The 16,289-nt window shown below is 43.4% G+C and overlaps 1 protein-coding gene across 2 annotated transcripts in view; it reads right to left on the minus strand.

The window, feature by feature from the left end:
* Window positions 1–1,476: 1,476 nt before the first annotated feature.
* The window catches only part of CRISPLD2 (cysteine rich secretory protein LCCL domain containing 2), a 34,456-nt gene continuing 19,643 nt past the window's right edge, over window positions 1,477–16,289 (minus strand). For both annotated transcript variants that reach the window (XM_054840558.1, XM_054840559.1), the window contains 8 exons: window positions 15,612–15,672; window positions 14,940–15,006; window positions 13,843–13,973; window positions 13,650–13,693; window positions 12,650–12,722; window positions 11,874–11,949; window positions 7,006–7,139; window positions 1,477–4,951 (listed from right to left, as the gene is read on the minus strand). In XM_054840558.1, the coding sequence (XP_054696533.1) occupies window positions 4,897–4,951; window positions 7,006–7,139; window positions 11,874–11,949; window positions 12,650–12,722; window positions 13,650–13,693; window positions 13,843–13,973; window positions 14,940–15,006; window positions 15,612–15,672 (641 nt within the window). In that variant the 3' untranslated portion in view covers window positions 1,477–4,896. The remainder of the gene's footprint in view (window positions 4,952–7,005; window positions 7,140–11,873; window positions 11,950–12,649; window positions 12,723–13,649; window positions 13,694–13,842; window positions 13,974–14,939; window positions 15,007–15,611; window positions 15,673–16,289) is intronic.

Raw genomic sequence — 16,289 nt, forward strand, 5'->3', positions numbered from 1 at the left:
ACTTTCATCCAACCTTCCAGTTTTTATGTCCTCTCCACTAAAACATGAACCTGAATCCCACCCTCAGCTGGGAAAGAAAAAAAAAATTAAAATTTGCTCTTACCTCTTTGTGTTTTGCTCCAAGTCTTCACTTACCTGATTTGCACAGCCGCTGTACAGAAAGAAGGCACAGCTTTGTCAGCAGCATTGCTTACACACAGCACTCATGGTAACACCATTTGTTTGTTGGCAAGCACGGGACAAAGCAAACGGCTGGAGCTGGAGAAATCTGTTAGCAAAACCAGAGACAACACCAGAGGAATGGAAGCTAACATAAAGAATGGGAGTATCAGCCTGAAATTTTGAGGGTTACGCTGGTTTTCTCCCTAGACCAAGCAGGACCTAAATTTTGCAATAGCATTTTGGAGCATTTAGTAGCACTAGCAAATAGGAAATCAAATAACTGTTGCAATCAATAAGATGGTCTGAACAGACTCAGCATGACCATGAGAATTAGTCTGAATACCCTTCTCTGCTTACTTTTCAACTCCGCTCGTGAAAGTCTTCCCCAGTATTCTCAGCAAGGGAAATATTTTTGCAGCAGTGAGAACGGGGGAGAGCGAGCACAAACTGGGCATGAGCAAGTCCAAATGGGCAGTCTGTAACTGCAGGGCATTCGGTAGCCACGAATCTTTCCCTCTGCAGGAATCATTGGCAGCGCAATAACAATGTTATCTTGTCAGTCCTTGGTTTGGGTTCAACCGTAACTGCATCAGGCCAGCCTTGAAGTAATGCAAACATCTCTGTATTTTATGTTTATCTTCTTGTATATGTAATGGAAAACATAAAACGTCATGGCCGCCTTGTCAATCAGGACTCCCTCCCATGGCTCAGCCCGCATTTTTGGTCAAAAGCCATATGGTGCTCATTGCCTGAAGTCTGAGTTAGAAACCTCCTTGTCATGTTGCTCCTTTAACCAAAACAGTATTGAATTACCATGAAATGATTTGGTTTGATTTGTGGTGCTGTCAGCAAGTATGAGCTTGGAGAAAGTTTCAAGAGGAATTAAAAAATAAAATAAAATAAAATAACATATCTGTATTTTTCCCTTCCAAAAATAAAGGTACATTTAACAACAGCCTGGTCAGGTGGGGAAGAGTTAATCTCAGTTGTAATTTGCAGCACCTCTTCATTAAACGCTTTTCCCAACCTGTTAACCTACCTCATCCCTCATATTGCAGGGACGTACGCACTGATTTTCCCGTACTCTCAGGATGTTTCAGGAAAGGATACATCTTATTCTTGGTGGGATAAAGGTTGACTTTTAATGCCTGGGTACTGGGCCGTTTTATTTATTTGTTTGTGGAACAGACTCTGCACATCCCGATCTCGCTTGGGCTCTCCAGGGGATACTCTAGTCCCCAAGAGTTATCCCAAATAGCTCTTCTAAATACAACCCCAGCTCTGGCTGAGCATTAAAGACAAGGGAAGCATTCATTCTGGGAAGGTTTTATTTCACAAATAATTCAGAAATTAAAAGAAACTGGGGGAGGGAAGGGGGGAGGAAGATATTTTACAATTCTGTATTTAGAAAAAAAAATTGTAGTTTATAAACAAACACGCGGCCCCTTGAAAAACATGCAAAGGCACACCAAAAATTTACAAGAAACTTTTATACATAGGAAGTAAAATACATCATTTTTCATAGAAAAAAAAAAAAGCAACTCTATGAACTGGCCCTAAATATTTAGACTGCACAACCGACCAACTGGAGACTCCGCGGTCAGCTGTTGGCTGAACATCTTAAGATGAAGACATGAGCGGAGCCCACGGACCTGACAGCACACCGGCAGCTGGGGAAACGCCGCGCTTCGGCTTTCGCTCCGGTTGCGTTTTCTGGAGATTTGGCGATGCTGAGCCGGATGCTTTGCAACGGCAGCGTCTGCGCTGGCAGTTTTGGTTTCAAAACTAAATTTTTTTGGAAAAGAACAACCAGGCAGCATCGGCTTTGCCAGGGCTTTAACCAGATGGTCCAGTAAGGGTACACCCGGGTGCTTCAAGTTGGCACGTGCTTACTAATCTGCTGAGCTGGGGTCTAAGGAGGAACATATCTGGTGATGTAAAGATATGCTGCATCTTTAAGCTGCATTGAAATATATTAGGCTGAGAAATGTTTTGGTATCAGAAATAAAATCAGGAAATATTTGGCTAAAAACTGGTACTGTCCCACCTATATATGAATAGCTAGCACACACGAATGCAAGTAATTGATATATCATGACCGCCTTGGAGGACCTGATCGCCCCTAAATCTGGTGGAGGTATGTTTAAATTAATAGCACCCAGGACCTCGAATAATATTTGTGTAGTAAAGTCACAATTTCTCTTTTGTACAACAAATATAAAAATAAACAGATACAGTCTTAAATTAACATCGGTTTCTAAAAATCCAAACCAGTTGGCTGAAGACAAAAATACGCAATTGTAACTTGAATTAAGCATTTTAGGATATTTCTGTTGGAATAATAATTCTTCCCTCGCCCCCTTTTTTGTCAGGTAGATACATCCCAAGCTGTTTGGATTTTTACGTGCTCACCATAATCCCCTGAACTTTTCTCCAAGAGCCCTCACATTTCTTTCCATCATTTTACAGCATACGTAATTATCACGGACAGCATATTAGAGGTGGGATCCTAAGTTAGCATTGAGGCGATTTATGTGCTCTTGCAGTCCCCGTACCTGATTGCATCTCTTACACTTTCCAATTCAATAAATAGCACTTGTGGCTACTATTTGGCCCATGATGGTCATAGATTCATGCTGCAGTATTTAATGGGCTTGAACCAGACCATGTATAGCATAATTATTCACAGTGGGCAGAAACAGGGAAGCCTTATCTCACTGCCAAGATCTCAAACACTTCCAACCAGCAGCTTTTCTAAGATTTGTTCCAGCTGTTTTTAACATCAATTTACCCAGTAAGAAAAAAAAAAAAAGTTCAGTTTTCCTATCTAAAGCAAATACTGTACACCTTGGAAGACAATATTATATAAACAACAACGACACGTAGAGTCATTTCTCTCTATCCACCCCAAAGGTAGGTTTGCTGTGCAGCACTTTCAGAGACCCTGCAAAGCAGCTCCTATTTCGTATTTTACAAAAGGTCTCGCCAAATTCAGATTTCACAGAGAAATAAACCCCATCAGCGAGACAAACTGAGTGATAAAAGTAATTTCCTTGCTGATTTCATGGTGTTTACAGAATTAAAGAAGTGCATAATCATATAAACATTTTTGGTCTGTGTTTTGAAACAGCTTGAAGAGATGGCTTTTATATCCGTCTAGATTAGACCAAACATAGCCTGAGTGTAAGAGCTGCTATGAGACATCTGCCAAATAGAGGGAAATATTTCCCCATTTGTTGTACAATATTACAACCAAGTTATTGAGCAGAAGGACTATGCATTTACAAGAGCTGAAGAACTGAAGTTTACATTGCCGTCTCATGAGTAATGAGGTTACTGGATGTGTGTGCATCAAAAGACAAACAGATTTGTGTTTTAGACCAATTCTAAAAATTTACTTCCGAAATAAAGCAGAGAATACTCTCCTGCCTTAAAGAGCTGGTCATGCTAGGCTCTTCTCTTGGCTTTGAAATGCATTTGGATGCATGTTGAGACATAAATAAAAAAATATTAAACAACATCATTACAACACCTATGGGTTTTGCAAAACAAACCATCCTGGATATCAAATGCTCACGGGTACAGCATTTACTCTGAAAGTGAGGATCTTTTGGTGTCACAAATTGAACAGGAAAAATTCATCTACCCCAATCTATGCCATATCTTTAAAGTCTCAGAACTGCACATACCACAAAGAGCTTCACGAAGGTGAACATGCTTCCTACGTATGCAACCATTCCTAGCAGAAATAAGATTAACTTTATCACTACTTAACTACTACAGATAAAACAACCAGCACTGCTGTATAAAACAATACGCTGCATTTAACTGAAATTTTATTTGAAATGGCGTGTAGTATAGGATGAGATGTGCCAGCACAGGAGCCCCGATTCACTGACTTCTCATAGGTCGCCAGACTTGCAAAATACCTGCAAATGTTTGACCAGCAAACACCAAACCTGCTGTTTTGATTACCTGGTGGCCTCATATTCTGCAGCGAGGATCTCTGCCACCGTTTCACGCCCTACTCCAGTCCCCAAAAAACCTTGATGTCCAGCCGACAAGAACGTCCTCTCCCCAAACGTGACACCATCGTACAACTTAGCCTAGTGCGATGCTCCAGCAGCCTTACACAGCAGTGCTGATGCATGCCACCTTGTTGGGAAAATTACCAAATTTTCTCTTCTTTTGCACAGAAAACATCAAACATACACAAAACCACTCTATCAAAGCCCAGCCTCTCCCCAAAAGATGCAACTTTTAAAACAGTTTCTCGTTTCAAAGGGTCCAGCGCCTGGACAGTCGCTCAATTCTGAGTCCGCTCGGCAGTGCACGTCCTCACACCCATCGCAGAAGATGCTTCATGCCCTAAAAATGCCATTCAGGGCCAGACCGAGATCCCCACATCTGCTGTACGTTGAGCCACTGCCGTTCTGTGTAGCACACCTCTCTTGTAATTTGAAAATTAGAACAGTTTATCATTGCTGAATGCCCCTAGAGAAACAAAAACACGAAACGAAAAGATACAATGCTGAACCGGTGCGATGAGATGCAAACAGCTGAGTCGGAACCTGGTGTCTTTTTTTTTTTTTTTTTTTCTCCCCTTTTTTTTTAATTCCCTGAAAGAGATTGGCAAGGAGGGTACGGTCAGAGCTGATGTCGTCAGAGGAGCCTTCCTGTCTCTGGAGATCAACAGAGCGCTCTCCCAAAGAAACCTGCACCTTCCCTGGGAATTTACTGCTTCACAGCAAAAATTCGGAAAGCGTTTCCATCTGAAGGATTCTTCAAGCTGGAGAAAAAAAAACAAAAAAAAAAAAAGAAAAAAACATGTAATGAACCAAATGCAGGCACTGCAGGACCCATGGCATGATAGACCTACAGGCAACTCTGAATTTCTTTGGGGTGCACTGCTGCAGCACGCTGGCTCTGTGCTGATGTGGCCCTACCAGGAGCAGGAAAAAGATAAAGGATGAAAAAGAAGAGGCACAAATCCACAAGTTCACCTTTATTTTGTGCTTTCAATCCAAATCTACAGTGCTAATGCCAACAAAAGAAGCTGGGAAGCAAATGCCTCTCTTACAGTGCTAGCTTTTACCCAAGGAACACTGTGCTCCCTTATGCAGGGATTCAGGCATAGAGAGGAACATGTTTTCCTAAAAACAGTTGTCAAATAGGCTGGCAGGTTCCCAGGGCCTCTCTGGCCCATCTCCTGGTGCTGGCAACGGGAGCAGCCAGATCAGCTCACGTTAAATGACAATAAATACGGATATTCATTTTCAATCTGCAGCACTGCCCCAAACAGCTCCGACTCTGAGCTGCTGGACATGGCTGTGTGCATGGGGGTAAGGGGTTGTTTCTGCTCCCAGCCGTCATTTCTTCAGCACTGCTGGGCTGCAGAACCCCAGGAAAAAGGCAAAATTTCATATTCCCTCAAAATACACATTCCAACAAGGGCAAAGACTCAGTAAATCCTAAAGGCAACCTTTTCCCATACCTGTTTGGGTATGTACCTTTACCAAAGGTTACTTCCAGCGTCCTCAAGGGTAAGGTTTTCACCTTGATCTTTGCAAAGCTATTTCAGTGTCCAGTGGATGTCACAGCATGAAGGTGCTCCTTATTGCTGAGTGTAAATAACACTTTCCAAACCTTCACGCTCATCCCTGCTGCGAGAACGTCTTTGGTTTCCCTCACCTCCTAGATCAGCACCTGGTGCTCATATTGCATGTCACTGCTAGCGGTAAAGTTTATTCTTAGCTAGGACAGAGTTTGCCATCCAAGTAAAAAGCTGTCTGGTAGCATAAGAGGTAAGTGAAAGCAAGACAGAGATAGAAGAAAACTCATATGAACAGGAGGTTTGTCACCTAAATCCAATCTACCGGATTGAAAATCACACAACTGCAGAATGCTGACCGCGATGGATCTATACTAAAGAACCCCATATTTAATGCCTGTAGCTTTCCCATCTTAGTTTCTTTTCTGAGATGCTCTACAGCATTCTGGGATACCCAGTATTAGAATAAAAATAGCAAACTTGTTTGGATTTCTTATGATAATTATAGAAGAGGACCTACATAGAGCGGACAGAACCGTGTGAGTAGTGACCAAAACCCCCACACCGGTGGGAAATTCTGTATTCGCAAAGATAGCTCTGAGGAATCAGTACCATTGCACCAATATCTCAAAAAATACGTCACAGAATGAAACAGAAGTTTCAAATTAGAAAGCAGTGAATGAGCTGCGACTCTATCGTTGCAGTCATCCCGAGGTGCAGGATTTTGGAAGCACTGGTTTGCAACTGTACCCTGAAACCAGCAAGGTTGGACCAAAAGAAACTACAAAAAAATTACAAGAGTGGCAAATCCATCTTCAAAAACTGTTTGACCATCTCTCAAGAGGTTAATTTACTCATGCTCTTTCAGAGAGAACAGAGGAAATTAGTTAACAAATACAAATGCATCCCACACCCCAGAACTGAATGTAAATCCCAGTTCTAAGCCTCGAAGCAGGACCCAGGCTGGAAGCTGCAGAAATACCCAATGCTTATCTTCTAATGTGTTAAACACCCACAACAAAAAGTATTAACATGGCTCGTACTGCAGTAAAAATAAAACAAGGCTTAACACTGTTTGTACCTTTCACACCGATCTGAAAGCAGCTACTCACTTGTGGAAGGTAAGAGCAGGACAACACGCTCTATTTGTTTGGGTCTCAAAATTCACGGTGACACTGTTAAGTCACATATTTCCAATCCACCAGCCTTTCTGGCTGATACCTGCTGACTTTGACGTACCACTGAACACACAATCAAGAATAAGAGGAAAGTACAAAGAAAAAAAAACCCACCTCTCGGACTGGACTCCGTTCTTTAGGGAGCCAACATAACTTTTCTTCTTTTCTACAGGCATCACGTCCACAAAACCACCTCTTTCATCTGGAATGACTCCTGCGTGCACTGCACTTTTGCAGATACTGGAGCTCTGAAACATATTTAATTATTTTTACTTACAAACTGCCTATATATTTTATACCTGGAGATTTACTGTCTCCATCAGCAACAAGGAAAACCAGGGAATAATAGAAAGAAAGAAAGAAAGAAAGAAAAAAAAAGAAAGAAAAAAGGAAGAGTGGAGTGAAAATTCTTTGAAACGATTCTGCCTGTCTTATGGACAGACTAGGGATAAAAGATGTCATGGACCAGATCTTGCAGGTATGTCATAAGCCCTGGCTGTAAGAAGATCCACCACCACCGCGGAGAACAAGCAGCCTTTCCACCACTCCCTCCTGCGGTGGAGCTGCGCCTGGGAGATTATCCAGGGCCAAAGCTGAATCGAGGACAACTTTCCAGCCAGTGCCTCTTGGGTCTGCACCAGAGAAACCGCTGCGGCGAAACACTTTGCTAGTGACCAGCCACCTCAGCAAAGTTTATTCACCCAGTTGCTTGAAAAGCAGGAGCTTTTCCTGAATTAAGGTAAATGACCACCAATAATCCTTCTTTCTAGGAAAAACGGAAGGGCTGCACCCACTAAGCAGTGTAGCTTTTGGACAGGCGTTACCCCATAAGACAACACCAAGTGCGGAGGGACATTAACACTTCTGAAAAGACTAAAGCTTCTCTACTGCACATCGCGCCGTTCCCCTGCTCTCCGAGATGTGCAGAGTCAGAGGAGCTGGAGGAACACAAAACACTAACAACTGATGACTAAGCTGCCCAAGCATCCAGAAAAGAGAGTAAAAGCAAAGAAGGCTCAGGCATAGCATAAACTTGGCCATCAACCCTCTAGAGGATTTACGTACAGCAAGCTGGAATAACAAAAAGCGAAAACCAGCTTTGCACAGGGAACGGCAGCAGGTGAAAATCCCAACCCCATAAACTCCCTGATCACAAAACCAGTGCCAAGGACAAACGTTCCCGTCGCGTACGTACGATACGGATCGTGCTGTTTCGTTCTCACAGCCATAAAAGGCAGGTTTGCCTTGTCCCCTATATATTTATCACTTTGGATGGCCTATCTCTTGGCAGCTCTCTGACTTTTGAGTGCCAATTTGGTATTTTGCTTCTATAAATGGTCAAGGGAGCAAGAGAATGCCGTGCTTGGAAGATATGCTGTGAATTCACCCTAGTATGCGGTGGGAAATCTGTAAATCTAAAATTGGCTCATAAAATTAAACTTTCCTGAATCAATTTGCAACACTCTCCACTGGGAGACATCCTAAACGATGTTCTTTTCAAGGCATTCCTGGTTTTTTTCCAGGACTTGCTGTTCTGACGCTTGCTCAAAGCTTTGACCAACAGGCTTTTTATTGCCTTACCCCAAACCTCCCGTTATCACTCTGTTGGATCACAGCCCTCCCATATCCCAGGCCAGGCTCTGCTTTGATGAACCGATTGCAGAGCTTTCGGAAGATGAGACATTACAAGACTAAGGCCTTCCCCTCAAATTCAGACGTACAACAGCTCCACGGACAACGCACCAGCTTTCCATCGTGTACCCCCTTGGGATGCTCCGAGAGCATTTCCTGACGAAGGGGACTCTGAGACATACACCATCAAATGACAATGCTTTTTATAGCGGACTGTTAGCAATGCTCTGTGACTATGAGTTTAATCACCCATAATTTCCTCATTAGTGTGCCCAGCTTAGGTTTAATCATTAAGTTCCTGTCTCCTGAGAGCTGAGCCACCCTACTTGGTTTGCTTCGGTGATGCCTGCCTCGTTATGTAGGTGATCCATCCTCCTCCAACTAATTACCACACAACTGCGGATAAAAGACCTTATCTCAAGAGCGGTTTTCTCTCCTAGCTGGACTGGGCTCCTGCGCAGGGATGGGGATGCGTTTCCCTTGCAGTCTTACGTCACACTAGGAGCCAGGCGGAATGACATATGACAGTGTCTCAGGAAACTTAAAAGCTCTTTTACAGCCTTGATAAAGCCCCTCGGGTGTTCACACAGCTCCAGCATCACCCCAGAACTGGTCCTGCCCACGTTAGCAAGAACTCAGTTTTATTTCCTAGGCACAATCATGTGTTCATAGAATTTTTATTTATTTTTTTGTTTCCTCCCCCCATTCACACGGCAGCGTAAAGAACTTTGCTGCAATGTGCCACCAGGGAAAAGAGGCAACAAAATTTTCTGTCCCCAGCCAGCTGCTTCTCTCTGCTGATTTCGGCACTGGAAGGATGCTAGATACATCCCCCCGCACCTCCACGTCCTGCTTCAATCTGCAAACCCTGCATGCAGGCAGCAAGTCTGTTCTCACCCAGAAGTAATGCTATTCAGTGGAAAGACCTGGGATTTGGGCAGGAACTTTCCCTGTAGCATATTTTCTTGCTTTTTGTTCATTCCCCCCAAATTTTAAGGCTCCTTTACATCCCTGCTCCACAGTCTTACTACCTTCACCATGAACAATTTCCTGCGTTGCTTTTTAAAGTGAAAGCTGCCAATATCTCTTTGTGCTTTAAGCTGCCAGGAGTACCCAGGGGATAATCTTATAAACATGCAATCCAAGATAATTTTATAATGATGAGTAAAAAAAAAAAAAAAAACCCAAACAGAATGCATTTAAAGTGGATAAAAATCCCTTAACACAAACTGAGATAGTGGTGCCTATCACCCCTGAAAACTTATGAGACTTATCTCATAAAAACTGCCAGTTCTTCATGGCACAGCTTTGTTCTTCATGGCAAAACAAATTTTCACATGCCTTCCTGGGATCGCGCAAATGGGAACGCTATCTCTGGCCAAAAGCACCGTGAGTCGGGTCCTTACACAAACTAGCCAAGCATTTTTGTCATCACAGCTTGGACTATCAGCTCCTTATCTGCCAGAGCATTGAGCAAATCGATGTTTTGGAGGAGGTGCTAAAAGGCCAGAGGGCACTCTGCAGGGCGTACGGACTGGAAACAGGGCAAGATGCTTCTTTTTCTTTCAGAAAACTTATTTAAGAAGACACAGTTGGAGCACATGTCCCCCCAGGGCCATGAAGACGAGAAGCCAAAGAGCCCTCCCTTAAGATTGGCACTTGTCTCATCCAGTTTATTCCCTGCTTTAATCATTCCTGGGCCGTGGGCTCGGGTTAATTCACAGCATCCCCTCCTGGAGAGCATCCTGCACAGCCCGCGCTCCCCGGGAAAAGCCTTCGCCCAAACTCTCCCTGCACGACAAGCGTGTTTCTCCTGTCAGCTCTCCAGCCGGAGCATTTCTCAGCATCAGCACCTCTCCCTTTGCAACGTGTCCCACAGCCGCCTCAAATCCTTTTTCCCAGCTGGTTTCACCTGCTTTGCTACCAGTCGTAAACCCCTAAATCCTTTCCTTACTACGCCTGCATCATGCTATTAGTACAGTAGCCCAGACAAAGGTTAACCAAACCCTCTAGGAAGTGGCAAAATACTTTCCCCCCCCCCCTCTATTTTATTTTCCTCCCAAATCACGGTCCATGCCCCCGTTTATGAAACAATACCCAGGGGGTAGGGTAGGAAATGGAGCTCGAGATTCATTATAGGACACTAATCCTTTTGCGTCAGTACAAATCAGGAAACAATGCCAGCTCGGGATGCTGGTCCTCGCCTAATACCCTTGTTATCGCAGGCCCCGTTCGGGGGTAATCTGAGGTAGTTTCGTCCTCGGTAAAAAAAGACAACTATTTCCCATTTCCTGCAGGTCGGAGCACGCACAGAGGCAGGTACCGCGGGGTGGCAGCTGCCCGATGAATTTGCATGTCAGCTAGTCCAGGCTAACCTGTTTGTGCAGCCCTGCCTTTAAAAAAATTGGTCTGGAGTAAAATAAAAAAAAAAACAGGTTTGTTTTGTTTAGTTTTTTAAATTGCTTTCACAATTGCTTGCCCCAAATTATTGTATGATTTCTGAAGGATTTTTTTTTTTTTTCCTCAAGACTCTCCAAAGCTCCTCCGTGACCCCGAGCTGGGGGTCCACAATCTGCCGACTGCTTCCCCCAGGCCTTCAGCAAGCACGTTCCTACAGGCTGCACACCAGCCAGCGAGCTGGCATTTCTAAACACAACCTCCAATAGGGGAAAAAAAAAAAAAAGCAAAAAAAAAAAGAAAGAAAAAAAAGAGGCACCCGCAAATGGAAAAATGTTGAAAACCAGTTTTTAGAGGCCTAATATTAAGAGATTTCAAAAAAATGACTCTTTGCCTAGTTTTAGCATCAAGTCTCTGCTTATCCCCATCAGCAGAGTTTAGAAAAACAAACCAGTAAAACCAACTCGCATGCTTTCTTTCCACTGCTCTGCGCTGCATCCCAAGCGCTCAAAACCCCTGCTGGGCTCCAGAAAGAGGGCGACAGGGGAGGGGGGGAGAAGGCCTATTTTTGCCAGCTGTATCGCGTGATAGTATATAACCAAAGCCCTTTGGTGCTCATCCGTAGATCCCAAAACACTTTGCAAAGGCGGACAAGCACTGCCACGGTTTCACAGCCACAGCCCATACGGCACGGGGCAGTTAAGCGACCTGCCCAAGTCCATAACAATAAGTCAGTGCCGGAGAGTAGAAGGGCTCCCCAAACCCGTTTTGACCCCAGCCCGGTGTCGTAACTGTTGGTGCTGCTTCTTTCTTCACCCCCCCCATTTACCCATCCCCACATTGCAACGATCGCGGAGAGTTGGACTCTCTTCCCTAAATCGCAGAGTAGGACCCCGGCTCCGCGACACGGATGTCGCGATACACGGGGTGATCAGGGAAAGGAGCGTACTCACATCTGCATAAACATTTGTGCCAAACACCGGTGCCCAGTACGATGGCTCGTCTTTACAGTGGGCTGGACAATAAATCCTAGAAAACAATTTATTCATATTTATTCTCTATATCAAGGCTCGACAGGAAAGCAAGCTGCATTCTTGGGAGATTTCAAGTGCCTGCATCTGGTCTGCAGGTGGCAACAGTGAATTTAATTATTTCTTCCCCTCAGATGACTTTTGGTAGTTACAGCAGAACTGCAAATAGAGGGGTTTAGACCACTAAAAGAGGGATCAGTCTTTTATGACATTTTCAAAGGAGAGTACCTATATTTTTGCACGATGCTGTGCACATAATTATTTGCACGTGTTTGTGCCCCCCCGCCCTGCCGTGACTTGCACCTGCACAAAGCAGCTTTCCAGAACAAACTTTGTCCGTGTTTTAAGGTGGAAAGGAAAACCGCATCCAAACCCAGCAAGTGCAGGAGAATAAAGACGGAGTGCAAAGTTGCACACTCGTACATAGGGGTGTGCTGAAATGGGATTGCGCAGCCTGACTCGCACTTTACTGAAACGGTCCGAAAACTTAACGTGAATTTTCTATCGCGGTGCCGAGAAGAGCGTGGTGGCAGGAGGAAACACACCATTCCCAACCCCCTCCCCTCCAGTTCACCTGGTAAAACCAGCTCCATTCCCGCTAGCCCTCAGATCTGGGGATCTCAGCATCCTCCATTGAGCTGTCCCTCCTCAGAGCAGAGCGGGTTTAAGCTGAACCTAAGTACTTGGGCTTGCGTTACCTTGGGCAATGGGTCGCCGGCTTTTTGAACTGGCACAGCTCAGCTACTGTAGTATAGCAATCCAGCGTCTGTGCTGCGGAAATAAATACGGAAAGGCAAATTACTAGTGCTAATAGGTCGGGCAGCTGCAGAAAACACAAGTCACCATCACGCAGGGCATCTGGCGAGAGCCGTGTCCAGCTGAAGGCACCAGGAGGAAAGCTGCTCGCTCCTTTACTAGCGGCACGCACCCAGGAGAGGGCTGAGCAGCTCCCCGGCAGAAATCCTGCTGCCATACTACAAACTGGCCTGAAAAAGGTCACAGCTTTCCAAAGAGAAAAGCAGCTGACCCACGAGACGGTGTATTTTTGCTACAACTCCAGACGTAGAGTCCAAATAACCTGACGTCTGTAGCTTTCCCTGAAAGTGGCTCGAGTGGATCTAGTCAAAATGGTGATTATATGGAGAGGGAGGAATCATTTAAAGATACTCAGAAAGTGGGAATTGTTTAAAAAGTAGAAGTCCATAGTATTTATTTATATGCTTATCATAAATATGATGGCTCACTCTTATAAACTAATTCTGTATGTATTATGTGTTTTATTATACTATTGTGCTATTATATTAGGTGCTATTCTTTTTTCAGCTTTTATACAGCCTTCACACTAGACTGAGACTTTCACAGAAGGACGGCTCATCTTCCATCACTTTACTGTCAGCAGCTTGTGACACTGCACCTGAAGTTTGGACCTGACCATGATCCATCACCAGGAGATGCTGCTGGAAATGGCTCGTTATCACCCTTTTCTCTACCGTCCTCTTAGATCCCTCAGAAAAATGAGGTGGTTGATGGTGGAATTGCCTGTGGTGGGTGATGGATCACCACTCTAGGGTGTAGTTGTGGTACTGAACCATTTGACATGACCTCTTAAAATGAAAAAGCCCACTGTAAGGAATGATGTTTTCAAGTATCCCCTAAAACTCGAGCAACAACGGCTTCTTCTCAACTTTCAAAACTTACTTGTGACTTTGGAAACCATGAATGCATTTGAAGGTTTACTTTTCCTGCAAAACAAGCAAACAAAAACATTTATTGAAAAACGATAATTGAAAAGAATTACTTGAATCACTACGTCTACATACAAGTAACAAAGATGACGGAACATCTGCTTATATTTATAGTAGATACAAAAACTTATTAATGAAAATAGCACCTAAAAGACTCCACGCCATTCCTGGTAGACTTCACAAAAGCCGGTGTCCTCCCCTTCCTCGTGATATCAACCAGTCCTCCTTTATTGTCCAGGATGCCGTAATGAATTGCAGCACGACATATGCTCGATGACTGACAAGAGAACAAACACAAATAGGATGTGAAATAAATCTCATTCACGGAGCAACGCTGACCAGCCGCTGTGCAAAAAATGAAGGAGAAATGAAACCACCACCAAAGCGCCAAATGGAAAATAAGCTGAGTACACTCCTTTGGAATCTGGTTGTTAAATCTTACTCTTACACAGCCTTATTCTCTTATTATTATTATTATTTTAAGCACTGCCTGGTTGAATGGCAAGCTTTTTTTAAATAACAAGACCGTACATTTAGATACAATTTAGAAGAAAAGCAGCATTGGAAATCAACGGCCAGTATGAAATATTTCCAGTTCTCAACGAAATATTCAAACCCAAAATACTTCTGCTGAAACCGCTCGGAGGAGGCGGCTGTCTGCAATCACGGAAGCTGCAGGGAAAAGCGTACCATGGGCGATGCAGTCATGCACCAACGGTGAGCACGGGGAAAGCAAACATGGTTTTACACAAAACCCCTTTTATCTTCAACCTTTCTTCACCCCAGAAGTAGTTTTGATAGGAAAATTGTGCCATGCTTTAGTTATAAACTATCTTGCTAATTCAAGATTCAGAAAATCAGCCCAAAATATTATTTAGTTACAATATTGAACAGTGGTTTTCGTATAAAGTTTCTGTTCAGCATGGCAGCTGCCCACACTAAAGAAGAGATCATTGTAAGAACTGTCTGTTGATCCCCATCGCTCACTTTCCATGGGTTTCATTGCACATTAAGGGCATTCATGACAAAATCAAGTCTGGAATCACTCTGCCTTTCCAGACTGCTTCTTTTTTCATCACTAAGATGAGGAAAATACAGATAATCTTTATTAGCACCGTTTTACAGCACCACAACTGGAGAATACCAACAGCCAAATTACACTAGAATTGTTGGCTTTTCCCATTTCTGTTATTACCTCTAACTCCCCACAAATTACATCTATGAGCTATTAAAAGGTACTTACACTCTCATAATAAAATGTTCCAAAGATCTTTCCCTTACTGTACAAGCAGCCAGCTGGGCACAAATACCTAGTGAAGATATATATCTTTGAGGGTGGCAAAAAAACAATTCAAGAAAAACAGACTTTGACTCTATTTCATTTAATAGTCATTCCATTCATTTCACGTAACTCTTCCATTTAAAAACAAGATTGCAAAATAGCTACTTTTTAAAACAGTTTCTCCACCCTCCTTAAAAGCCTGACCAATATTTAGATTCTGTGGATTTGGGTTTTCTCCAAGTGATAAACTGTCCCGTTCTTTGCAGAAACCTTAACCAGAAGTTCTTGACTGGCTGGGAGGGGACAAGCCATGAATTATTGGTCTGGCTTGGACAGTGGTGGAATGCAGGAAAAAGGCTCAAAAATTACTCTGCCAAAATTTATTAAATTATTTTGGACACCTGAAACTGTGGGTCATCGTGGCTGAATAGAATAAACTGAGTGACCTTATTGCTAGGCTTGGCTGAAGGCTTTGTCTTAAGAGAAATTAAGTTTTTTTTTTTAAAAAAAGAGATCTACCTAGATAGTCACAAAAAAATACAAAGTATAGCCTATCCTATGTTTGCGAGAACCAGACAATTTTTAGGCCACTTTTTCCCCGCAGCGCTCCAAGAGGTATCAGTAAAACACTACCTGTTGCACGTTGAGCCTCTGCATTTGTCTCTCATCTTGGTTTCACAGGTAATGACTTGTGCTGGGGAGAAGAAAAGAAGAAAATAAATAAATATTTTAAAAATTAAAGAGACTGCCACAGCCTGCTCTCAAACTACAGAGATGAGCAACCACCATGCATCTTTCCTGGAGGTCTTTGGCGCAGCGAGATAAAATCTTATCACAGATGAACCCAGCCTGGAGAAGTTCATGCCTCTTTAGCTGTTCACCTGAGACAGGTGTCTTTGGAAATATTAGCAAGGAAGAAGCGTCTGACAGCTAAAGGCTTTGATTTACAGCCCGAGGTCTGCAGCCAGAGCTCTCATTCTCCATTTAATTACAGACTCTCGAGATGCTGGCAGATAAACTTGAAAAGGATGCATCGGCTTGCCTCGCCTTGCTTTCACAATAAGTCTCTTTTAATTAACGGCGATTAGAAAACAACTGAGGAAGTACTACCAGCTCCACAAATAACTGCAGAAATCTTCCCAAGCAAGAAATAAAAAGGAAACAAAGGAAAAAAAAAATCCAGAAAAGCTGCAAAGGAGGTAACTGCTGCGTGTGGAGTATTTTAAATGGGAAATAAACCCAGTATTTCCTAAATTGATTAGTGGTCGGGGGGACATTTGGTTCGTTGATACTTCCTTAAGATGGCTTAAA

This window comes from Grus americana, chromosome 13, assembly GCF_028858705.1.
Source record: "Grus americana isolate bGruAme1 chromosome 13, bGruAme1.mat, whole genome shotgun sequence".
Taxonomy (NCBI): domain Eukaryota; kingdom Metazoa; phylum Chordata; class Aves; order Gruiformes; family Gruidae; genus Grus; species Grus americana.